The 26,999-nt window shown below is 50.6% G+C and overlaps 1 protein-coding gene across 1 annotated transcript in view; it reads right to left on the bottom strand.

The window, feature by feature from the left end:
* Positions 1-26,999, bottom strand: part of ASTN2 (astrotactin 2) — a 363,040-nt gene that overhangs the window by 71,374 nt on the left and 264,667 nt on the right. Inside the window, 2 exon segments of the mRNA XM_075716105.1 lie at positions 18,948-19,096; positions 20,251-20,384. Coding sequence (XP_075572220.1) covers positions 18,948-19,096; positions 20,251-20,384 — 283 coding nt within the window.

Genomic DNA, 26,999 nt, shown 5'->3' on the forward strand with positions numbered 1-26,999 from the left:
CATGCCTGGGTCTAAGCCCTCTCCACACCAGGACCTCCCCCTGCACACCTCAGTCTTGCCCTGCACTGCCCGCAGCCTTGATAGCAGTCATCCAGGGTCACGCATCAGCATCATCACACCTGGTCACCCCAGCCCCCTGCAATCCAAGCCAGGGCAGTGGGGACGCTCAGGGCTTTGGCACACACCGCTTCTGTGAGTGCTAGTTCTGTGGCAGGGACCTGGATCAGTGGGCAATGCCCAGCAGCAATAAAAATGCTGCAAAAAGTCCTTATGAAGTTCTATAGCTACTTGCTATTTGCAATAGCATCTGCAGCTAGATCACTCTGTAAAACCCTGATCGATCATGTAACATCTTACACAACACAGGGATCAGTTGCAATTGCAATGCATGGGTGCAAGAAGACCAAACAGATGCCCCTAAAGAGGGGTCGTCTTTTAAAGTCCATACATGAGAAGACCCACTCAGAGGATACACACAGGGAAACTTCCAGCTCAGAGTCCCTCAGTCTGCAAGGAGATTTCCTGGATGGGCAAATATTTGCACAAACAAATGAGTTTTCACAGGAGACTTGGTCTTCTGGAGACCTAGGTCTGGTCCAGCACCCACAGCTGACACTGGAAAGCAGACAGAAGGCAGCCTGTTGAGCCATTGGAATTGGAGATCTACGCATCCAATTGCAGCTTTCCTCCTCACTCAGGGCAAGCCCCTCAGATGTGGTCTCCTGCACGTGGTGCAGGATGCACAAGGCGGCAGGTCATTGTCTAGAACAAAGATCAAGCACTCAGTTTCCAAAGGGAATCTGATTTTTAGGCCTTTCTCTCAGAAATTTATCCCAAATGGAACATGGATTAATGAGTTCTGTTGGTGACCGAATGCAACTGTTCAACTGGACTTGGAAAAAATGTGAACCAAGACACCCAAATTACAAGGCACTTTGACAAAGCTACTAATGAGGGTGTGCAAATCTCCTCAAGTTCCCAGTCATCAGAGATGAGAGGCAGGAGGGGGATGAAATTTGGAAACTAACAAGTAAATATAGTTATTAGATAGAAACACACAGGAAAGATGGAATTCAGTATCGTTTGCAAGATTTAAAAAAAAATTATATGAAAAATCTGGTAAGTTCTAACATGCACAGAAAGACTAAACTTGAGGGCATTTTAAATTTAATTATTTTACATATTATTAAAGCTTTGATGTATTTCATACCTTCAAATGGCAGGACCTATAGTAAGTAGTTGTAATATCTCCAGCTTATCATGGCTACTTGAAATGCAAATTAACAACGTGTTCAAGTCTGATTTAACTTTCACATTCAATAACTCAGGCTTTTTTCCTTCTCTCTGCCCTTTTTTTCTAATTTTGTTGCGAGATTACGCACTAGTTTTCTTTTATACCTTAAATTACTCTTACGCATTCTCTACAGTAGTTCCACACTGAAGCTATTTGTTTGGGATTAGTTATACTTACCTAACTCAAGGGGTGCTGTGAGGATTACTGGGAGTTTGCAAAGGGCTCTGATAGTGGAAAGCACTATCTAAATGCTAAGTATTATGAAGTCAGATGAGCTATTTACTGACCCCGATTGGTAATATCCCCCCCCCCTCCAAATTGGACGCAGAAATTGAAAGAGCAGAATCCTTTTTTTGGAGAGACAAATAGTGACAGAAGGCCAAGCCAAGGTCCACAAATAAAAGAAATCCTAAAACATCACTTAAGGTCAAAAAAGGGCTGGGTTTATTCCTGGTATGAATAAGCACCGAGCAAGTGGCAGGACCCCAAGCACGGGCAGGGAGGCTGCAGGGGTGCAGGAGGCAAAAGCACACCTTGCAGGATCTCCCTTCCAGCCTTTCACAGTGATTCTCCATCATCCATTACACAAACCAAATACCCAAACAGCTCGTCTGGCCACAACTTGCAGCCTGGCTCTTAAACAGAGAGATAGACCAAGCTCCTCTTCTTTACAAAGATGAGTTTTACTGATGCACCATGACCTTTTTCTGGGCAATGGTATTCGATCATTTCATCTTGCAGTAGCACCTCGAGGTCCCAAGAGAGATCAGGGTCTTGTTGAGAGAGATTTTATACACATACATGCGAGCAGACAACTCCAGCTTCAGGGAGTTGGACTCAATGATCCTTATAGGTCCCTTCCAACTCAATATATTCTATGATTCTATGAAATACTATCACCATCATAGTCCCATATTGGCTCTGTACAGACACAGATGGCAAACCCCCCCCAAATCAACCCATGTCTTCAACAAATTCACCATGACCGTCTTTATTGAGGTGGGAGGGTTAATGGGAGCATGGCATCTTCCCTTCCCCAGTGCAGACACTGCACCCTGCACCTAGAGCTGAATCCCTCCCAGACATGGCCAGGAGAATCCAGACGGAGATGGAGGACTGAGGGAGAGGGGTGTGGGCATGAGGAGAAAACTGGCTGGCTGTACACATGGCAGGTTTTTGGGCAACCTTTGAGAAGAGCTTTGAGCGAACAGGATGAGGGGATGGGGACAGTGCAAGGATCCTTGTTTAGAAGCCTGTTATATAGGTGATAAAAATCTAAAGTGCTGGGAAGAAACCCAGAGATATTCAAGAGGTCAACAGCAAAGGGAAAAAGTGAGGGACCAACACGTTAGGGTTGAATACAGGCTCTGGGGTGGGATTCTTCCCCCAGAAAAGAGCCAGTACAAAGCCCCAAGCCCTCCCATTCCCAGGTCCTCAGTTCCTGGCATGGGCAGAGAGGGAACAGGCACCCGAACTCTGCCAGTGAGATCCTCCCTGGAGAGACACATGCCAGGATAGCCCCGCATCACAGGGCTGACAAGGAGGATAAAGACAGACTGTTTGGTTTGTTACTTCATTTTCCTACAGTGATTTTTCCCATTGTGCCAGCAATTGGTCATCAAGTTGAATTAAGGGGTCAGGAATGACCAATGTTTTGCAGTTGATGTGGCTGTGGCAATTTTGGTATTGGTTTGCTTGCCAGTGTGAACAAAGAGCCTGAACTGCCTCATCGAGGAAGCATTGAGATCAATTGAAGATCATTTTCTAATACGGGCCATAGACAATTATTTTCCAATAATTGAAGATTATTTTCCAATAAGGGCCAATAAGGTCTTCAGACCTGGCTCAAGACTCTGGCTGCTCTCTGCCAGATGCTTTGGCCAGCTGGCAGAAAGCAGCAGCATGTTTTGCAACCCAGCTACCTGCAGGGCTTGTGCTCAGTGCCAAAACCAGAGTGGAGAAACACGGACCAAGAAAGCCATGGCAAAAGGTTGTCATCTGCTCTGGGGACGAGCCGCTTCACAAAAACTGGACAAATGCTGCAGTTGTGTTACACAACCTCCCAAGCAAAAGGTCTTTTCCAACCTAAACGATTCTATGATTCTATGGCAAAGACAAGCTGGAGGAGAAACTGCCTGCAGTCAAATGTAACTGCACAGGGAAGCAAAAAGCAATGCCCCAAGTGTATTTTGCACTATCACCCACAGAAGGCTTGCAGGCTCCTGGCTGGAGCTATTCATGCTTGGCAGTGCAGCGGGGGATCCCAGAGAAGATGCAAGGCTGCCACTGTGCATGTGGGATGAGGTGGGGGGAGCTCACTGCGAGGGACACGGGTGCGGGAAAAGAATCTCAGAAGTGGAAACTTGTGCAGAAAGAAAACAGGACAACAAGCTTGGCAGGAGGTGATGGGGATATGCAGGAGGACGGATCAGAGGAAGGTTGCGTGGGCAGCCGGAGGGGCTATGATACTGCATGAGGAGACGGGCAAAACGGGCAGACATCTCGCACCTCTCAAATGAGCCATCGGACCACGAGGAGGGCAGGGGGATGGTGACTGGGATTAGCTGGTGACTAACAGAGGACTGTGTGTCCAAAAGCTGGTCCTTTTTCCCCCGTTTCCTTCTCCAAGTATATCAGTTGGCCTAACAAGAGGTATTACCTCCCCTAACAAACCACATCTCACTAAGTATTTCTCCAAAGTGTAATTCAGCAGGAAAAAGAGAGCACAAGCACCAAGAATGCACCCTCAAACGCAGCCTCCAGCCCATGGCTGGACACTGCCACCCAGACGGGAAACCCTCGTCCACAACCGGCGGAAAGAGAGGAGACAGCATCCTCCAGCCCACACACTCCACCCACCAGGGACCAACTTGTCTATATTGTTCTTTTCCCCAGCCAAAACTATTCCATGAATTTGACCTTAACTTTTGTAATAGTTTGGGGGTGACGAACATGGCATTCTTGACGTAGCTAATGTTTGTGAAAGAAACAAATGCAAAAAGAAATAAATAAGCAAACACCCAGCCGCAGACAGCGTTCGGTTTCGCTGTGGTTGACATTTACAGCCTACAGTAGCTGTGGTGACGATGACAAACAGGGGTGGCCAGCGGTGCTGCCAGGGCCAGCGAGAGGCTGGGTGGGCACCCACCCTGCAGGCACCCCTCCCAGCCCGCAGCATTGCTGCAAACTCTAACAGGCTCTTTTCTGGAACAGGCACCTTGGCTCTCTGGGTCATCACAGTGGTGGGACGTGCTTGCCTACAAATTCTTCTGGAAAGGCATGGGGTTAATTTGTGGGGGTAATGGCTCGGTTCAGCCTTTAATTCCCTCTGGCAGAGCTGATGTCCTGTTTGCCTGGCCTGCCTGACCTCCTACCCAACCTCGGGCAGGTCCCTCCACCCCCCTCCATCTGCTCAGACCATGGGCAAGGAGCTGCCCCAACACACACCATGCTTGGTGCAATGGGGCTGTCACCCCAGCAGGGACCATCAGCCCCACAACACTGGGTGGAGGGCTTTTGGGTGGTGCCCTCTTAATTATTCATGAATCAAGATAAGCTTCCTAATTGGGAAAAGAAAAACTCTTGCTGGAGATCAGCTGCTCAAGATGCGTTTTGCTGATTGCTCATAAGAGCAGAGAGAAGGGGTATGCTCCTCACTTTCTCTGCAAGCTTTAAGAGCACGCAGAACAGCGTTTGAGAGATAATTTGGTGGTCACAGAGGACTGGGTTTTATTTCTGAATTGAAAACTGGCTATTAAACATCATTTAAAGAACAAAATAAAAATAAAACAGCAATTTCTTTTTTTATTCTCTTCCTACCATCATCATTAACCTTCTATCTGCATAATATCCCTCTGCCAAGGATCTTCAACTGAGTAATAAAATTTTAGTACTTAAACCTTATCAGTGCTCTGGAAGGGAGTATTCTTCTCATTTCAGAAACAGGGAAACCAAGGCACAAGGAACTGAAATGACCTGCTCAAAGTCACTCTGAAAATTATTAACCAAGCCAGGAATAGATTCCCCAAGTCCCAAACCCCAGGAGGCAGTGCGCCCACAGGTACGCTGCTCTTACAGGCCAATTAGCTTTTATGGAAACGTTTAAGGAAACATTTCCTTTCACAGACTCTGCGTGCTAATTTACTCCCAAGCTTTGTCATCCGTGAGCAAGAGTATCTTAGTTTTAGGCTGCCGTGGAGCAACTCAGTCCCTTCCCTTGCTTGAGACAAACACATTTTCAGCAAGTAAAGATCTGACAACACAGCGCACCCCACTACACACTGGTTAAAAAAGGGCTGGAAGAGGTTTTTGTGTGGGTCCCTGCCTACTAGTTAAGTCTGATTGCAGGGACTTCGTCAAAGAAGAGGACTTTGCACAGAGACTCAACCATGGGGACCGCCGGGGCTCTGGGTGCAGAGGCACGCTTTGCTTTCCAGCACGCTGCTCTGTTTAGGTCTGCTCAGCTTGGTGGGGCAGAGCTGATTTTTCACCTAAATCCTCAATGTCACTAGCTAGCTCCTGCCTTTGCAGGACCCAGCAGAGAAAGGCAGGCAGAGGCAGAAGAGAGAAGGGCAGAAAGGATGGGAGCGAGCGAGCACGGCGCAGGAGAAAAGCAGACCCTTGTTTGCTTTCCATCTCTATCCGCTGAGAAACGGTTAATAGGTTGCAAGGTTTCCACCCTTCCAGGACGGAGCCTTTTCCTCCCCTTTCGAGTGCCCCCTGCCTTCCTCCTCCAGCGACTGGGAAGCTGTGACTGCTCTACACCGCTGACACCTCGGCTGCTCTGGAAACCCATGAACTGTTTGAGAAAGGTCAGCTGGCAGCCGCTGCATCCCTTCTCCTGCCTTCCCAGCCCGGACGGCCTCGGGCAGTGCAGGAGCCCCCTCTGTAGGCAAAGACCCACATTTACCAGCATCCCCTGCTTCTTGACATGCTCTTTCGGCAACACCCCCTCTTTGTGCACCCCAACCCAAACCCCCTCCGTGTGGCTGGAGGGAGAGCGGGACTGCGGGGCTCCGTACCAGCTGGGGATCGGGTCTCTGCTCCGCCGCTCGTTAATAGCTGGCCCCGTTACACACCCACATGAACCGAGGCTGGACATCCAGCGGGACAGCAGATTTGCCATCAAAACAGCCAACGTCTTGCCAGCTTGCTATTGGCAAAATAAAACAAGCACGTCTCTGTACGGCTCTAGGCTTCAGTATGTATCCTAGGTCCAGAGCTGCCCTCCCTCCCACCTCTCCAAAGCAGTCACCTACTTTTCTCTGGTCTTTTGCCAAACCCGAGGTCCCCAGTGCTGCATGAGCACTTTCCCAGCCCGAGTTACGGGGGCTTTGGTGCACTCCCTTGTGGTACAACAAAAGGAAACCATCCACCCCCGACGCTCCTTCTCCATCCTCTCTCCTGCACCTCCTCACCCCAGCACTACACATCATCCAGGTGAGACCCTCCAGCATTGCCACAGCTCCCCGTACAACAGCCTTAAACCCAGCCCTGGTTCAAAATGAGCCCATTTGGTCCATTAGATGTGCTGCAAAATCCCTCCCCAGGCACTTGCTGGGGCCAGCAGTGAATTAAGGGCAGATGAACACCAGACGGGAAGTAGCTGAGGCAAAATTCCTGCCTGGATGCAAACAAGCTCTGTCCTTCCCAAAAGAGGAGTCTTTCTGGGGGTGGGAGGTTAGCAGCTGAGTCAAGGGCTTCTGGCAGTTGTTATCAGCCACTACTCCTTCGAAACTGTTTGACCACAGCTTTTAAGAAAATGTGTCAGTTCGCCTGCGTTTACTGCTCTGTCCTCACCAGTTACAGTGCCTCCTCCTTGGAGATGCTCAGCCTGTGTTCACTGCATCCTTTTTTGATACAGCCAGCCCTTCCACACCCCTCCTGCTCAGCCACACACCCAGCGTATTTGCCAGCAGCCTCATAAGGATTTGCTAACCTAGAGCATGAGCCCCCTGTTTTGGATGGTCTCTAGTTGGGAGAAACATGCTCTTACCCACTCCTAGACCCCTTTGTACGAAGCCCCGAGATGTGCTATCGCTCACGCAGACATGTGCCCCATGAAAAATGGGGGGCACAGGCAAAATTAGAAAGGAAGATGATGAAGATCTAAAGCCAATTTGTAGGCACCCTGAAATAACTTGATTTCTCTAGTGTCCCGGGAGCACTTCTGTTCGAGACGTAACATTACTCATTTTCATTTGGAGAAGTTTCACCATGTAACAAAAATATCGCAGGCTCAGTAATGAGGCAAGAAATCGTGCTTACGTAGCTGAGCAAGTAACATCACTCAACTTTGCTGTCATTGTAGCGGAAGAAAAATGATTGGCGAATAAATTAATCCTAATAAATGTAGGATTCTGATCAGGCATACATAACCAGCAGTGTGTCTGCAGGATGAGCAATTGATGAAGTCATTGCTTCAAAGGTGCCTTGATGCAATTAGTCACTTGTAAAACATGCAGCAGAGGAGAAAATCCCGATCCTTTTGTTAAGGAGCAAGAAAATGCTCCATGTGCCGGAGTGATTTATGGGTTACAGTGCAGCAAAATCAGAGCACGCGGCAATTAGGGTCGTTCTCTCAGAGATGAAAGGCCGGGGGGAGATGAGTGAAAGGATGGACAGGATGCAGAAGGGCCAGATGAAGGCAAAACACCAACGCCATATTTCTGTGCTGTTGGTTTTTAACAGGGATTATTTCCCTTTTGCACAAATCATTGCGGGGGGAAAGTGGGCTTCACATGTAAAACTGGTGCCACTGAAGATGAATCAAGTCATTAATCACCAGCATGAGTATCTGTAATTAGAGCTGCCGGGAGTCACAGGAGCAAGAGTCAAAGGCTCTAACAGGATTATGGACCGATCTGGATTGTTTTATGGCTAGTATTAGCAGATAAAGGGAATCTATCACGTGCTTGAGGAGGTCGGCTGATGAGCATGGGGGGCAGGGAGGAAGGCATTTCCCATCCCTAACCCCACTGCCCAGCTTCGGTGTCCACTGCACCGTCTGCCCACCGCCATACACGCAGAGAGGAGTGCAGAGGTTCACCCCAGCATCCAGTAACCCAGGGGGAGAGGACCCTCCCCACAGGCACCGCAGCACCCCGGCTGCAGGATCAGCCCACGGCTGAGAGCTGAAGGGAGCTGGCTGACCTGGCTGTGCTGAAGCAGGGTCGGTCCCGGTGCAGCTTGGTGTGTTCCCAACGAACGCGCCAGCTGTTTGCGGCTGGAGGACGCAGGCAGATGCCGAGCAGCTGACCCTCACGGTGCACAGCTGGGGTGAGCGAGGAGCGCCTGTCCAGCTACCCACCTCCTGCACTACCCCAGCCTTGCCTGGACGAACCAGGTAGCTTTCCTGTGCGCCCCCCACCCCATGACAGGCCATACCTCCAGCTCACATGCTCCCTTCTCCAGCCCCACTGCCAACAAGCCCCAGCATGCCTCTCTGCAGCTGCCCACTTTTGGGACAGGAGGGAGCAGGGAGGCTGGGAGCTGAGGCCAGGCAGAGCAGGCTCCAAAAGTCCTCCCAGCCCTCCGAGGGAGATGAACATGCAGCATCTCTCTAGGTCTAAGGGCCCCAGCGCCCAATTTTAAGCAGTTATTGCTGCTTCTCCAAGCTCATCCTTGAGGACTAGAAAAGGTCTGGGAGCTTTCAAAGAAAGCTCCTTAGCTTAAATAAGGAGACAATGGTCTCATGCCTTTGTCCTCAGAAAGCAGGGTGCTGAGATGGGGCTGCGTTGCCAGACACCATCACACGATCCTGGGGGTATCTGGCAGATGAAGCTCCATCAGCTGCAGGGCTGCAGGAGGACCTCCAGTGAAGTCAGGACACCGAGAGACAATAGTTCCCGTGGCCACTGCATGTTGTCCCCACAAGGTGTGGGACATCCCAGGACACCCAGATGGGATGGCCATCTCCCCATCCATGACAGCTGTGCACCAGGACAGGGCAGACCTGATGGCTTCTTTGATGCCTGGGGTTAGTTATCGCTCCTGCTTGCCTTGGTCCCTAGCAGCACAGGCACATTCACCTGGGTTTGACACTCTCCATCTACCAAGACAACACCAAGGTTTTCTAGAGGAACTGAAAACTGAGATTTGAAATAATCTGCAGCGAAGTGTGAACTTTTGAGGCTTGAGAGCAGCAAGCACAGTAAGTATTAACTGTACATGAATTTAGACCCCTTGCTCTTAACTGGCTCTTCTGGATGCACAATTTGTGGCTGTTACTGCTGAGTGCCTCAATTTCCCAGGCCACACAATGAAGTTGGTGAGATGTATTGATTTCCACAGATGACAGCACAGGATAAAGGAAAGCCAAGCATTATCTGTGATTGTGTACAAGCTCTCCTCTCACAGCACAGCCATGCTGCTAGCACCTGCGCTCCTGCCCTCAGTGTTCTCATGAGCATGTGAATGTGCCACAAAGGGAGAGATGGACAGCGGGGTCCCTCAGCCCTACCTCAGACTCCTGACTCCACAGTCACCCCGGGCAGGTGTTCAGGGCCAGCACCAGGGAAAAAAAAGAATGAGCCTCATTACAGCCAGCAAACTGACCTAGCTGCACAGGTCCATGGGTCTCTCTGGAGTTGAAATTCAGGTCTTCTCAGTGGGGATAATGCTCATATTGGTGAAGCCCAGTCCCAAGGACAGCCAAGCCAAGGATGGCAGAATGACTGTAGGAGCCTGGCTGCTATGTAGGAAGAGCCATTGCCATGCTCTGAGCTCCAGTGAGGTGTTTCCTATCCCAGTGTCACCCTATTTCATCAGGGTGAGTCATCAGTCCACCATGAAAAACCTCAGGACCTTGCTTCTGTAGTCGTGATCAGAAACTTCCTTTATTAAATTAATGACCATCCCCTATCTGTCATCTCACTGTTAATAAAAAGAAACAAGGGCTGGAAGGAGTGCTGCAGACCAGTGCCTGGAGCCAGGCTTGTATCAGAACTCATGTCCAGTAACGCTGCAGATCTGCTCCCAGACACAGCACGCAGGAATGGGAGGAGGTATTAACCCCCAACACCAAACAGGTCTCCAGCATGAACATGGTGGGTTTCCTTTCTCTAATACCCCTCAGTACAGCTCCGAAACACTCATTGGGCCACAGGGACAAGCTCATCTTACTGGCTCTGACTGGACCAACATGATGATATCCTTCCTCAAATATATCTCTCACATGGGACAGATGAAAGTGTGCATGTGCTTAAATGCTCACTGCTCTAAATGATCCCCTCCGGGATGCATCAACCCCTTCCCCAGGACTGGCAAGACATGGGCTAGCAAGGAAGAAGATCTTACTTGGTCCAAACAGCAGTTCAAAATATGAAGCTTCTTCTAGCCCAGGGATCCTGGAGACATGACGCCCATTTTAAAAAAGATGTTCTTCTCCTCTGCAAACAAGCCCCAGTGGCAGGTCAGCACCATCCACCCCTCCCTCTGGCAAAGGAGAGGTCATGGTCTTGTTCTCTGGAAGAGCAGGATTACAGGGGTGGAAAGAGTTCAGAGACAGTCGCTCCCAGCAAAGACGAAGTCAATCTGATGCTCAGATAAGACCGCTCCTTGACCCCACCACACAGGCCTGATCAGTGGGAACCCAGCAGGGGAATGCTGCAGAATATCCACGCTATCCCCCAAAACCCAAACTAGCCACAGCAGTATTTCCTATTATGTCTCCATAACCTAATCTGACCCCCTCTAGGGTCTCCAGATTAGTATCTGAGAAAGCTCACAAGTCCAATCACCCAATTACAGGGAGGAAAGGTTTATCCTATCTAAACAGCATGAAATGTAACATAGACCCAGCTGTCCCCTCCCTCCTAAGAGCCAGATCTCAATCCCTAGCAAGCTGAACAAACTGGGAAGGGGTCACGGGGGAGATGGGGAGGGTCTCTCCCTGCTCTTGTATCATATGAAACCTGCAGGAGGAGCAGCTATTTTAATTGGCAAATCCCCTGACTCAAGGTTTAATCCCTCTCCATTTTTGCTTAACTTCCTCACATCAAAGCAACATGGGGAACAGACAACGTGTCCCACCTTGAGCCGCTGCCCAACAAGAGGAGCCCTCATCGTCTTGCTGAACAGGGAGGCAGGGGACAATGGTCCTCAGGACACATAGCATACACTGTCCAGCTTGGGAGATGCAGGGACGAAGGGCTGGTTACCAGCATGTGCCATCTAACACAGATGCACCTGGAGAATGGTGTGGGTTAGAGCAGCCTTGATGCTGGCAGGGCAGAGCAGGCAATGGGCAGGATCACAGCCCAGAATGGCTGCAGCGTCCCCACAGTACCTCCTGCACTGGGGTTGAGAGGTTTCAAATAGGACAGAATAGGCTGTCCCAAGGCAGCCTTTGTGCCTCCTTGGATCCCTTTCCTATCCTTATTCCCTTCCAGAGAAGCATGGAGGGATGCTGTCTAACTTTTTGGATTGTATTTCAGCCACCTGACAAAGCTGAACGCATGGGAAACCTCAACAACAGCCAGAGGAGTGGAAAGCAGATTCCCCATCCCATTCAGGATCTCATCTTGGGCTTTGGCTAGAATGAGAGGAACATGCAAAATCTCCAGAAAGATCCTAACCTGGCCGGGAATCCCGGTCTGGGCATCACTCAGAGCCCATCCAAAGGGAAGACCCATGTTTTTTGCTCAGCAAACATGCCCGAGTTTCCTCCCAGAGCAGGGTTGTGTTGCATCCATGGATGCCTCACAGCCTAAATTTTCCAAGTAGCTCAGGACTGCATTCCCAAGTGCCAACTTTGCAAATGCAGACTGAGCTTCCTTCCAAATTCCAGCCACAATTTATTGATTAGAAAAGCCTGTCTAGTCAATAAAGGCTCCTATGAAAAGGTTCCACTGAACTGCACTCACATGCCATGATCTGTCTGACTGTGTTAGCAGCCTTCACTTTTGATGCTTTCTGACAAGATGGATTTGTGGCCTTGACTTTTCCAGATCAGGAGAAACTTAATCCTAGAGGATAAAATTACAGACCAGTAAAAAAACTCCGTGACTGGCCTCATTAACTGCCATTTAAGAAGTTCAGAGCCTTCTTAGCTAGAAGGGAGCATCTACAGCTGTCCTTCGCCTTGAGGGAGACGTAGCTCTGAACAGACAGCACAAAGCCCTTGGCAAACACTGTGCTCTTAAAGTGCACGATGTACTCCTGGCACCATCCAGGCTGCTCTGTCCTCTGCAGTCAGCGGGGAATGGGCAGACAGTCCCAGCTCTCCACCTATGAAGTGATTTGGGAGAAAGCAAAGATAATGGCCAGTTCTGTCCAAAAGGTGTCTGGGCAGATAAAAATAAAAAAAACCTGGAACAACCATATGGAAATGTGAATTAATGAAATATTTCAGCAACTGACTCAATCCTAATTGAGAGCTGAGAACTCTCCACCTTCCTTCTGCTTTCCAGGATACAAAAATGACACTGGTAGGTGGAAATAACTACAGCTGTCCCAGTGGGAGAGAAATCAGTGCTTCACAGCGAGTGCAATGGCCAAAATTAAGCTCTTGCTTGGTGCTGTTACACAACACATCCCAGGAAGCAGCTTCCAAAAACTTGACCTTCTCTTCAAAGGCTTCTTTTTGAATCATCTTTCCTTTTCCTAACAAGTGAAGTGGATTCAGCACTCAAGAATGGTACTCTGGGTGTTGAAAACATCTTTACCTGTGCACTAGTTACAGGAGAGGCAGCAGCAATGACAGCTTCCATGCAGCAGCCCTGCCCTGGTCAGGCTCCCTGCACACCGACATTCGCAGATGAGGCCCTGCAGCATTTCCATCCCCAGCACATAAGTGAGCTAGCCCTCACCGAGTGGTGGCTGTGATCAGCCAAACACCTGCCCACTGAGAAACCAGCTGAGATGCACCAGGCAGATCACCAAGGAATGAGCAGGCAGAGGCAGCCAAGCAGTGAGTATAAGACTGGCAATGGTGGGTCAGCAGCTCCTGACCACCATCAGGTCCTCCTCTACTTTTGGTGATGTTCAAGGACCTCTTTTGAACATGAGTCAAACACACAGATGCGCCCTGGAAGAGCTGCCTATCACTCCCTCACTCACGGCTGAGCGCTAACCTTCCTGACCACCAGCATCACTGTGCTGAGAGCAGCGGTCTGGTATCATAGACAGGGAGAGCAGAAGAACTGCTCTCCTGAAACCAATGGGGTTTGTGGTCTCTTTTCCAAGTCTCAGTTTGTGATCCACCAGTTGCAGAGGCTACATCCCCTGGGCCAACTTACAAATCAAAAATCATCTACAAAAATGGCACCTATATTAATATAGGTGCCATAGCACTCCCTATAGAGAGAGCTTTGCCTCCACAGGGCTTTACAGAGGTAGTCAATACCATCACCCACACTCAATATCATTAGCATCTTTAACAACAATGGTTTAAACACTCATGCTTTAACATCCTCCACACCTCATTGGCATGAATTAAAACTCTGGATGTTCATGTATTTACTCGACTCCTGGCTGGACCTCAAGCTCCTATAGCTTTCTAAGTGGAGTCAACTCCTACTGCTCTCTCTGGTGCCCAGCCCATTTGGAAGTCAGGACTCTAAAGATGATTTGAAGGCATGTAATAGGAGCGCAACCTGGTTGTATGGAGATTGCACTGACTCCGTACTGACAGGCACAGTATTTGTTCTGGCCAGATAGTTTCTTCTCTTATTCCAGCCTATCACTGGTTTTCACACGACAGTACCAGCACAGCTTGCACACAAGAGGGTGTACTGGAAGCGACGTTGCCATAGCTATATCTGTACAGCCCTGGCCACCCAGACATGTCAGAATTATGCCCTACAGAACAGAGTTAAGTTATAAATAAGATACTCTCAAGCCTTAATTCAGAGCACAACTTGCAAGTGTACAAAACACTAAGCCTTCTGATTTTTTTTACAGACACGTGTATTCAAAGACTCCTCTGCAGAACAGCATTGCTCCAGAGAAGCCTGTAACGCCAGCGCAGTGACGTGCACAGGTTTTATATAACCATACCCTCAACTTCTGTACATCATTCTGCCCAGTCTATTCACCAGACACCCTCCCCAGCTTACCTGCCAGCTCTTCTCCACACCACAGTCCTGTATATAGAGGGCCCTAGTATACCAGAGGACTCTGACCAAGCTGCCAGAATCTGCATTCTCCTGCTCTGAGGCCTACATGATCTCCAACAAGCTCATTCAGCAGGCTGTGTTTCTGTTCTCCTTTCTTCGAGGATTACAAGCTACCTCTTCTTATGAACGTGATCACTGCCCAGCCACAGAGACGCAGGAGCAGCCAGGATCCCTGGATGTCATGAGAAACAATAAAGCTTGGGACTCTGCTTAGAACTTGCCTGTCCTTCTGGGACATGGCATCTCATGACCGACAGCAGCACTGCTGCATAAAAGCAAATGAGTAGTGTACTTTGTTGCATACTTTTTCCAACTAATAACCCACAATATCCCCAAGTACATTAACCCAGCTGTAGAAGTGGTACCACAGAAAAGACAGAGGAAACCAAACATAAGAGCCTACGCAGAACAGGACAGAAGACGATGGGCTGGGAGAGAGGTAGAGCCTAGTAATCCACCTTTTGTGATCTGCTAGCAGCAACACAGAGCAAGCAGCATGTTGTGGCAACATCGGATTCACATTCGCTGTCACCCTCAACCACAGTCCTGCTGTATGTGTGCTACAAGCACATTCAAAGCACGTTTTTATTTTTAAACCTTGCATTTTGCATGCTCACAGTGGCTGCCCCAACCTGCACCAGCCCCAAGGTGGGCCTGACCTCCCAGGTGGGCCCCAGAGATGGTCCAGGTGGTGTTAAATCAGGCACAGGTCTGGCTGCCCCTACCCAAGGATTTCACCCTTTGTCTTTCAGATGAAGCCTCCCACCTCAGCTCCTTGGCTTCCAACCCTAAAATCAGGCCAAGGATCCTTCTGTCCTACCCATCACAGGCTGGAGAATGCAGTGCTCCCCATGCAGGACCATCTCAGGCGGTGGGGCTCAGCTTGTCCAGGGGACTTTCTAAGCCAGGGCCACCACAACAAACAACAGCGATATCCCAGGTTCCCTGTCCGGCACAAGCAGGGACACGGCCTGGCTACAGCATCCAGAACTGAGACATAAAAACCACTTTACACCATGGTCATGTTATCCCCTTGTCCCTCCCCCTCATCCCCTTTGGAGCTTCTTAACTTCAGAAACCTTCCTCCAGAGGAGTGTTGGAGTGACAGAAAACATTTTCCAAGCCTAATATCAGTTCCAGATGTTCACAGCCATTTCAGTTTGTACCTCACCCTGTAAAACACATTTCTCCCTCTCCCTCTCTCAAGTGCAGCGCCTGCTTCGTCCATGACATAATGCGCTGGCGGGCTCGGCTGCGCACACACATACACACGCTCGCGCCCTCTTTGAGAGCCCCATGTTCAAACAAAGAGCATCACTCAACTACAAAGCCGTCGCACACATAGAGTTATGAGTAATTTCCACAAGCTTTAATAAACAGTTTGGGATGTAATTGCTCTCCGTCTTCTCCACTGGCTCCCGAGTGGAGAGCCGCTCACTCCCTGTGCGCTGGTGTTGAAAGCGTGGTTTGTTTTGCACACAAGTTCACCTCCTATTAGCTTCAGATGGTCCAAGGGCTGTGTTTTTCTAAGACACAGTAATAAGCCTCTTTAAAAAGCACGTACAGCCAGGGGCAGCCAATGCATGTGAAATCCCGGCTCCTTCCACCCCAACCTGCAGCATCGCTGCCCTGTGTAGAGCCCGGCAGGGAGCAGAGGGGATGCACATTAGACCAGGCTCAGAACTCCCTCCTGACTCTGCTCCAAGAAGAAGAGGAGCAAATGTTTTCTGGCTCAAGGGAAAGGGTACATCTTCCAGTTGCAAAGCAAGGGGAGGCCAAGGAGTTTTGCAGGGGTGAAAGAGTGGAGGCCTTTGCGGGGCAGGAGGAAGGCAGAGGCAGGTTTGGCAGGGGCCAGGTACCATCTAGCTTGCCAGGGGGCTGAAAAGTAGGTTGGCACAGATCTAGCCCCAGCAAATGCCAGGAATCCCAATAAGAAATGGCTGCAACTGTAATAAAACAAACAAAACCCCCATACAAGCACAAATAACCCATACATTTAAACTCAAGAGATCCAAGGGATGAATGGCAGCAGCCTCAAGAGCCCTCAAACCTTGCAGGATCCTCCCAGCCCAGCACTGCCACGCTTTGCAAATACCGATGGTGCACCTCCCGTCAACAGGAGCAACCTGCTCCTACCTGCCAGCAGCCAGAAGACCAATGGGGAAGGAAGATCTGCCAATATCCATCAAAAGCCACCCAAATTTCATATCCTACACGTCATGTCTCTCCCTTCCCCCTTCTGGGGTTGACACTGTTTTTGTGGATGCTGTTCAGATGTGATGGAGATGTGGTGCAGCACAACGTGTAGGTGATGGTGGTGAGGGGGTACCCATGGTAGGATTTTTGGCTGGGTGAAGCACAGTACCAGCCTTTGATAGCTGTAGCAGTCAGCATCTCTGCAAACCTGCGCGAGGTATTTGCAAGAATCAAGTCATCTGGCATTAGGGGCCTGTAAGGTAAGAAAGGAATGAAGGCAGGAATGTTGTTTGGTTAAAAACAACATAGAAAAAAGGGAGAGATTTAGGATTGGCTTTTCTCTTTAATTGTTAATAGGGTCATTCTGTCCCGAACAGTCCCCCAGAGCAGGGAAAGGGGAGGGCAGCTCGCCACAATGAATTCAATCACCTGTCAAACACATGGCAGTCATAAAAGGAAAATAATAACAATAATCTGTATTTCCTACTCTGGCTGCCAGGCAAAGATCCAGCCACTTCAAAGGAGAAACCCCATGTTTCCCCAGTCTGGCCTCACCTGACCAATGTGTGAGCAATCTGGAATCCCCGTCCAAAACAAAGCCCCTCCTTTGGTGGCTTATTTTCTTTCCCCGTTACTGGAGGGTGCCCCTCCAAAATAAAGAACAAGCCTTCTTCCATGCCGGGAAACTAGAAACATAATCCAGGTGCCATGGCCACATTGGGCAGCTCTGGAAGTGGATGCTGGCAAGGTGCAGGAGGAAACTCCTGCGGGACAGGACTGGTGTATGAGCCAGGAACCAGAGCTCCTTCTCACAGGGGTCTCCACAAACAGCTGAGGCCCCCCAGGATGTGGGGCTCTGGCTCTCTGCAGCAGGAAAACTCCAGCTCTTCTAGCACAAAAGTTTTGGATATGGTGATAAGAGAGGCTGCAGAAGCAGAATAGATGGGCCTGAGATGAACAGAGAGGGTGAAAACTTCCCTGTGGCTGAGAGCTGCAGCAGTTTGCTCTGTGGCAGCTCATGGCAGCAGAGGGCTTGGCTCAGAGGGTCTTACAAAATTAGTGAGAAGAAAAAAAGCTACCACCACAAGCTGAGAAAGCTTCTGACCAAGACCTAAGGACTGCCTGTGTGCAACTCCTGATCTTGCTCCGAATGAACTTCCTGAGATTGCCTTTCTGACAGGGAACACAGACAAATGTCTTGCCAGGATGTCTGGGAAGCCCCTGTAGGACTGCATGAGCGCAGCAAGGTTCCCCCTTCCAGCACCAGCCCTGTCCCCACCTTCAGTCTGGTTCCTTGCCCTTGCAGGCAGGCTGGATGTGCACGCCTCGCATAAGCTGACCAGGCTCCACCTTAAAACAAATAAGGTTTTTAATCACCCAAAGTGGTAGCGGTTGCAGAGCTTTGCTCCAATGACAGGTGGAAACCTTCTTCCTATGTTCCCTTACCTCGAGGGGGTTGAAATTAGGTACTGGGAGCATCCTGGGGAGGAAGCCTTCACACAGGGTAAATCTCTGCTTTGGTCAACAACACTGGCTGCCCCTGACATGTCACATGAGCTTCTTTAACAAACTACATCCCAAATCCTCGAGCAAAAAGCAGTAGGAGGTTTTGCCTGGCTTTCCATGCAGCAGTAGCATCACTCAAGGTCTCAAGTGCTATTTTCTGAAATACATCATTGATTCACCCAAATCAAACCCCATCCTTCACACCCATTCACCTTGCCCAGCACCTCCTGGAGCATGGCTTGAATTGCTGACAAAGCCTTTGTAAGGCACAGAGCGCTCAGGCCAAGCCTGAGCTAGGAAACAAACTCCAACCCAGGAAGTTTCAGGTTCCCCTGGAGAATTTTTGTGCTGCTTAAATGATCTCCCTAAATATTGCAGGCTTCAAGTTACTTTGGTAGGTGTGCAAGGCAACTTAAAGTGTCCTTTCAAAGGCTGGCATGCCATGCAGTACTCACTGGAACAGACCAGTAAAGCCCTTGAGTTGCTGAGGGCTGACCTTCCCCCCACACCCACCATCCTGTAGCATTTCAGACTGACCTGATCAAACAGTCACTTCAGTCAGAAACTCCAGCTCACAGCTCTCCTACCCAAAAAGAGCAAATCATTTACTTCTGCCACACTGCATTTTTGTATTTCCCCTTCCCCTCAACTACCCATGTCTGCAGAAGCCTTCAGGAACCTCTCCTGAATGGAGTGGTTCGATATCTCATGTAACCCCTTGGCTCTATGTACCATTCTCCACAAAAGCAGCAGCTCCCAGCCAGGTGGGGCACAGAATGCATCACCATGCACCCTCTGCACCAAGAGGAGCTTGCCCTTGCAGCTGCACCCACCTGTGTAGAGGTCTGTGTCCGTGTACTCATCCACCTTCTTGTGCTGCAGGACATAGTCAGACACCTTCGTCCCAATGGCAGGCTGCACATCCAGCCACTCCAGAGAGACCACAGTGCTGGAGGGCTCCACACTGGGGGAGAGCCGCAGGCTGGGCAGGAGACAGGAAAGAAACCAAATAAGATATCACCTCCTTTTCTGGGGAGGAATCCACCTCTACAAGCAGTGCAACTCCAGGCAGGGCTCACATTCATACACAGGGATGGGCAGACAGACCCACAACGACAGGGACCACAAAGGGACAGCCGGTAGGTGAGCATGGAAGAACTTCCAGTTGGAGGTCCAGCCTACTGCAATGTGTGTCCTTACCTCTCCCTGCTCCTGGAAAAGCCTAGATCATGCAACCACAACCACTCAACCCCAAACACCCCATTCTAAAGGAGCCTTCATCTCCTGGAAGAACTGCTGAACTTCAGCAGCCCCACAGGGAGCCAAGGACTAGCTGCCCAGGAGCAAAAGAGAAGGGAAGGATCCAGCTTAACCTTCATGCAACCCAGCAGGGTTGAGTTTACAGGATGGGAGGGTCCAGTCTTCATCACCAGTGAGCAAAGGCGAGGGAGAGAAGAAGCAGGTGTGGCTGTGAATTTACCCAGCTGCAAACAAGCAAGCCTCTGATGGGTGTGAGCAAAGCCAAAGCAGGGCAGCTGTGCAGGAGCTCCTGCCTGGATCAGGGACCACATGGGCAGGGGTGAAGGCAGAGCAGCTTTGTGCTCCTGGCTGTGCTAGCGCAAAGGTGTCCACTCTCTTTGCACCGCAGTAAATGACAACACGAAGTACAGGGCTACGGAGAGTCCAGCTCCAAACATACGAGTGTCTTTGTTAAACTCAGGATGGGAAATGAATCCCCTCTGAGGATACTGGCTCACTAAGAAGGTGTTCCGCTCCTTGTGGCTCGCTGGAGCCAGTCTTCCTGCTTTCTCAGCTAATTCCCCATCAGTTTGCTCCTGATTTGCTCTTGCTCTGACAAGCCACAATGAATTGCACCGTAATTCTATTTCTTTCAGCATTTGAAATCCCATTCTACAAGCCCTGCTAATCAGGTGATGAAAATCTATAAGGAAACCTTCCAGGGCCACAGCCGGAGCCAGGATATCCTAAAGGCATCAGTCACACAGTAAGGACTGCTGGACTGTGGCCCCGGGGCTCAAAGGTGAGAGGAAGGAGGTGCCCGTGGGCTGAGCCTGTGGGAAAGGGGCTGGTGCCGGGGGGCCATGACCCGCGGGAGGGGCTCGCACTGATACGTACACAGGCGGAGGGAGAGGGCTGCAGTTCGGGAGTCCGTTCTCATCGAAGGCGTTGAGGTCACACCTGCACCAGTCTTCAATAACATCGCCTTTCCCTGAGCACCAGTATGAGCTCATCAGGGCTCCCTTGAAAGCCTAACATGAGAACAAAAAGTGTGAACACATGTGCTAAAGACTTGGTGAAATCCGGCCAGCGGCTTGGCTGCGCGGTGCTCAGCATCAGGGGTGTGTGTGCACAGAGCGCAGGATCGGGAAATATGGGGGGGATCCTCCCCAGCTCTGCCACGGACTCTCTGCATGGCCCTGGGCAAGCCCCTTCACCTCCCTGTGCTTTAGCTCCTGCGTATCAAGTGATGCTGGTTCATCCCTGGGTGCTGCTTTTGGTGCGGGGACGGGGGGGCGTCTGCACGATCCTACAAAGGGGGTCTGTGATGGAGGTCTGAGCTGCTTGAAGAAACACAAACATAAGCCTGTTTGTGACACTGGACTTCATACATGGAGTACCTTTACACTGCTGCTGTGCACAATGAAACTTCCCATCCCATAGCTGTTGCTGTCCCCACTAAGAATAGAGTAATTCCTACGTCCCAAACAACACAGACCACTTCCATCCTTCTCATAGGTTTGTTATTCGTACGAGCTGCCCTCCTGCAAGCAAACTGCTGCTTTATTCACTTGCATAAGGAATACTCACAAGCAAAATAGCAGTACTTGGAAGAAAAAAATAAAATCCTGCAAAATACTTGCACGGTGTTCGCTGGGCAAGCAGTCTCCCCTCTGCAGGCTATCCCCAGCCTGACCAGGAGCCCTCCCGACCACTCCTAGTGATGCCAATGGCTCCACAGAATAACAGCTGTTCATCTCCTGGGGTCTGAGGCTGAAACACTTTGACTGAATACCCAAAGCCCTCCAGGTCTAACCCCATGGTGTCTTCCCTGTGCTCATCCTGCAGCTCAGGGCGCTCAGTGTCGGTCCCCACACTGCAGGATGGGGCATCCCCCGCTCCGTACCCTGCTGTGGTTCAGACTGCATGGATTTATGATGTTTTCTCCCACTACCCTTTGCCTGTCATGCCTAATTAAACCTACAGCTTGGAAGACAGCACCTCTCCCTACACACACACATAGCCAACGCTCAACCCGACCCCGTGAAGCCACAACGCCCTGCTAGAATAATCATAACACCAAAACTTCATCCACTAAAACAAACCTCTTTGTAATGCTTTTGACCTTTTAAAAGGCACATTCGGGGTTGAAACGCCTTCACGGGTCCTCATCCACGTACAGCAGCCTCGCTGCCAGCCTCCGCGCAGCCCAGCTCGCAGCAGCACTATTCCGCCCATTCAAAGCCGCCTGCGGATGCCTGGCCCCAGCGATACCGCCCACACTGCCAGGTTACGCCTTAAAGATAAAAACATGCCCTTTGAGGAGGACAGGGACGGCTCCAGCGGCTGCGGTGTTTAGCAGAAAACTCTAGGAAAAGCGCCGTCCCGGGGAGGTTTCTGAAAAGAGGAGGTATAAATAGAGCCTGACGTCAGGGCTCCCATTGTCCGGGGTTTTGTCGCTCTCCCCAAACACCCCGAGCACCTTTAACAAGGCGCCTCGAGGCTCTTGCGTCTGAAACATTTTCTGCTTCCAGGCATTTACAAAATGGGACTGTTACAGAAGGGAAAAAAAAAAAGGAAAAAAAGGAAGGAAAAAAACATGTGAAAGAGAGAAAATGTGACGTTATTTTATTTCGTTCTTTAGAATGTAACTGAAGCGCTGGGCTGGAAAGGGCATCGCAAAGTAATTGGAGAGCAGGGAAGACAGAGGAGTTCATCCGACACACAGATAAATGGGTGCAGATACACTTCTGTAGAGAGCGTCCGGTCTGTGCAGGATAAAAACAGAAAGCAATGCATGTAGATGGATGGGGAAGCATGTGCTCTCCCTAGGAGGCAGGATAAATACGTATGTTGTGGGTACATATGTGCACAGATGTGCACTGTGGGCAAAGACAGATGTTGGATGATCCCTGGAACTGCTGCACCATCACACCGATGGCACCCCTCTGCTGTCACCCTGTCCCCAATCCCTGCCGCTCTGCATGCTCCCTCCCTGGCCCCTAACCCAGCTCCTCCCTGCACATTCCCAACTGAGGGAAGAAATCCCACCTGCCCCATCCGTGCCCTTTAGCTACATCCAATAGTCAACTCCTTCCTTCTATTTTCTTTTTTCTGACGGTAAGTGCAAGGCTGGATGAGCAATCCCCTCTGCTCTGCCTGCCCAGCCTTGTGCATGTTTTAATTAGATCCTGCAGGTACCCAGCCGTCATCTGCCTTGTGTCAACCTTCACACAAACGAGGTTAGCTAATCGATGCGTCCTTCAATTGCACTCATTAAGGCGAGCGCACCTACGCACACTAACCCGGTTACTCAGAGCACGGCTAGCCCCCGGTGCTGGCTGCTGCCTCCATCCGATTTCCAGCAGCTGGCTGATGTCAGGGATGGGCTGGGGTGGCCAGGCAGCCAGGACTCGCCTTCCCTCACTTTCCAGTGGGATTTTGAGCCAGTGGTTTCCAGGATTTTCCCGTCAGCGCCGGGGAGCGTGTGTTGAAGGGAGGGGAAGTGGCAAAAGGCAAACTGACAGGGGGGAAACAGATAAGATCATGCAGAAAGAAGGGATGAAGCTCCCCACATGAGGGTGTTCACCCTTGGTTTAGGAGGCTCTGCACCAGCCTGCTCCCTGGGGACACTCACTTGCTCCACAGAAACTCCAGGACAAATGGAGGGTCTCAGTGAGCTTCAAGGACTCTGTGGTCTTCCCAGCCCTGAAGCCAGGTACAGCTTTTGCTGTTCACACACAGCCCGCCCTTCCTTCCCTCACCTCCCCCAGCCTGGTCCAGGCTCTGGCTGTAGCGGCAGAGGCTGCTCGCAGGCCCTGGTAGAGATCAGCTGAAGCCGCCTTCCCTTGCAAAGGCAATAGCTTTAACCAGCCCAGCCCCAAAGGCACACTGCAGGCACGTGCTCCTCCACAGGCGGCAACCACATGAAAACCTCTCTTTCTCTTTCTCCTTCTGACAGCATAGGTCAGGAGGTACGGGACTGCTTACACAAACCCAGGGGAATGGCAGCTGCCACCCAAAGCAGAAGCCCAACAGCGCAGAAAGACCAAGAGCAATGGACAAAGGATGCAGCAAATGTGCTGAGACCCATCCCGTGGGCAGCTGCAGCCTTTGGGAGAGCTGCAGGTGGGAATGCACAGGGACCTCCCTGGTCTGTGGTGGCTGAGGACCACCTTCCCCTCCTGCCTTGGAGCGGGCACCTCCACATCTCCTGCCCTTCCCTGCTGCCATGCTCGGAAATGTGCAGCAAGCTCTCTCCTCCCTGCCAGGAGACAGCACATACAAGACAGCCATCTCCAACACGACCATCTCCACATCGGATGCTTTGCCATGGTGGTCATGCCAAGCTATCGAGCTGGAAAAACCCAGCAGGCTCTGCAAGCGTGAAGGGCTTCCCAGGAGCAGCCCTGCCTGCCGGGGATGGCAGAGTGGCCCCCAATGCGCCATCCTACGCTTGCCAGCCACTCCCCAGGATCTCAACGCCCCTCTGTGCCCTAAAGCAATTTTATCTTTCATTTAAAAGTATCCAAATTGTATTGTTTCCCTGTGAGTCAGCCCATTTAGTTTATGTCCTTCAGTGCCAGAGGGGAAATTTATGAGATGAGAAACTGGCTCGAAACGTTTATTTTCTAGATGACGAGTCATGCCATTAGATATATAGCATTATGAATCATAGGAACAGCATCTAATTTGCTCTTAAAGGTATAATAGGTCTGACTTCCCACACCCATACACACACATATATTGGATTGATAGTTCCCCCATAGGATGGCTAGTTCATTTGTTTTGACACAAGCAAGACTTACAGGACCATAAAGTCCCATCTTACCATAAGTTAAGCCTATTCATAAAAAAAATATTAGGGAAACGAATGATCAGCTAAGCACATTTATCCTACACTCGATTGCATATGGATCTTTCTCCTGTTGTTATTTGTGCTCAGGGGGAGGCCATTTGGCCCCATTTTATAGCTTAGACGCGCTGCAACAGAATATAGGAGAACATTTCCTTTGTCCTCTGTTAGACCTGGCTGATGGAGGGAGAAGCATTAAGTTATTTCTGACCATGGGTTTTCTGTTGCCATCCCCAGAGAGGTAAGTTACAGGACATGAAGGAACCTTTCTGATCAGCATTTGCAGGACTCCGCACGCCCCCCAGGGGCTGGTGTTTCCAGATGGGGTACTGGAAAGGGCATGTGTTGGGTGCTTATCTGTGAACATCTGGTCTTCTCCATGGCTGACAGGGATATGAAAATCTGGATCAATTGTTTCTTTGAGCCTAGGTTTCTTTGTGGTTGGTATGCACACCTACCAGTTTCTGGAAACATTAAAGAGGAAATACAGGGAAATGAAAAAATAACCACAAATGAGCACACAGGCTGGACACAGACATGCTGAAGATATCAGAGATGACCTAAGACCTGGCAATTTGGTACATTTTGGGTTTTGCACTAGTTTCCCTGGTCTTTGTTTGCTTGTTTGTTTTTCTTCATCTGAATTTAGAAGGAAAGGAAGAAGAGTGGAAGCAGGCTGGGTCATGCCAGCGGACAGGCTCAGCCTCACGTCCAGAGACACAGCAGCCAGCAGAGACATTGTGTCCCTTCCTGTTTGCGAGACGGAGATGGTGCCTGCTTACCACCACCACCTTCCTCCAAGCACAGGCAGGTGCCACTGGAGGAGGCAGAGGGCTGCCTGGCAAGGTGCAGTCAGCCAGCAATGACACCCCATATGGTGCCTGACACAACAGGGCCGCTGACCGGAGCTCCTGGACACTGCCATGCTCCAAGCAGTCTGTAGATAGCAATAGTAATACTGACGATTCATCGAGGGAAAGAAGACTCTGGGATGTACGCTTAAGCAGGGATTTCACAGTCTCAACGGGATGCTACTGTGATGATAGAGTGGCTGGAGGAAAAGCTTTCCATGCCCTTACAACAATGCTCAGTGACATTCACAGGAGACAAATGCTGCTCCTTAGTCTTAGACATCTCTGGGAAGAGGGGGGCAGGGGAAGAGGGAGGAGGAAAACTAAGGATTTCCCAGGCCAGAGACTCTTTCCAGGATCACGCAGTTCGCGTCTGAAAGTCTGCTCCAGGTTCACGGCAAAGGAGGATGAAGTTTCCCTACTGCTGTTGGCAGGTGATCTCATTTTGTGCTGCTCACACCCTCCCTGCCTCTGGCTGCCTGTCCCCGGGGAGCAGGATCACCAGCACTTCATCCTGGGAAGGCACATCAGTGGTTGCCGGAAAGGTCAGGGTGCTGGAAGGGACCCAGGGTGGGCAGCATCCTGGTTTCTGTTATTTATGGGATCCGAGGGAGCAACAGAAGACACTGTAAAACCTGGCAGCAGGGGAAATAAAAGCCTTTGCATTGCAGCGAGGGTCCCGTCCTGGGGAGCTGGCTCCGCTTTCACACCTCGGCTACAAAGCTCCCCATTATAGCACGATCGGGGCGGTTACAATGCAGCTATTCTTCCCCTGGTAACGCGAGTCGGATGTGGGCTAGAGCTGCAGCAGGATGCTCAAGTGTGCAAGGAAGAGGACAAGGGCCAATTAGCAGATATTAAAACAAAGCAAAAACAAATAAAAAACCCCACACCCCAGACCAGAACAAAACCCCTCCCTCACCTCAACAATACAAACGCTGTCCCCATTCGCTCTGGCTCCCTTTCAGCTTTGGTGGTGGAAAAAGAAATCCCTGGCACCGGCTCTCCACGCCTTCAGGGGCTGCTTCAGGGAAGCTGCATATGTGCGGGGAGGATCGCTGTCCTCCAGTAGCTCTGCCGCCTGGTGCTACATGGGGGCCAAAGTGAGCCCATGGCCTCGGGGATGCCTCTTGCCCTGTCCCCATAGAATCCTGCAAAACCTTACCCTCCTCCTGCCATTCCCAGATGGGCAGAGGACATCAGGAGAATCAGCCCTGAGATACAGGGCAATGGGAAGGGGCCCGATATCTACCATACTGAATGGGATTCAAGGGGTACAGCCAAACCCTTCCCTGAGAGATAAGTCTCAGTTTGACTTCTCCAGCCCCTCCCTCAATTCCTCTGCCTTCTCCTCCTCCACCTCTGTCCCTTCTCCTCAGGTGTGTGTTTCTCCTAGTCCTGCTCAAGGCTAGGACTGATCTCCTCCAGGCATGTCTCTGGTCTCCACTTACAGAGGTTTGGTTCCTTACAGGCTGAACCAGGACAGCTGTATGGACAACATTTTACTGAACAGAGTCAAGGGCTCCTCTCCTAGGCACAGTTATAATTTCAAAGGCAGCAGCAGAGCCCAGACGTTGCCCAACAAGGCAAGCTCCTGCTGCAGGAGCACAGGGTCTTGGGGCACCAGCACCAGGATCCTAGATTTCTCTTTTCCATCTGATCTGCCTTTCGAGGGCAAGGTCGACACCAAAGTGGGGGTCACAGCACCAGCGATAAACTTGGATAGTACAGCTCCTTGCCCAAGGGCTGGAGACCCACAATGGTGAGGCCGGTCCGCACAAACGAGGGTGGGCTCCCCACCGCCCTGATGGACAGGCAGTGATGGAGGTAATATGGATGCATTTCACCCCTTGGGCCCTTTAGACCGTCCATCCTGGTAATTCAGGGTTGATATAAGTGCACAGAAGTGCTCTGGGTACACAGCCAGGGCACAGCTCCAT

Source organism: Pelecanus crispus, chromosome 9, assembly GCF_030463565.1.
Source record: "Pelecanus crispus isolate bPelCri1 chromosome 9, bPelCri1.pri, whole genome shotgun sequence".
Lineage (NCBI taxonomy): Eukaryota > Metazoa > Chordata > Aves > Pelecaniformes > Pelecanidae > Pelecanus > Pelecanus crispus.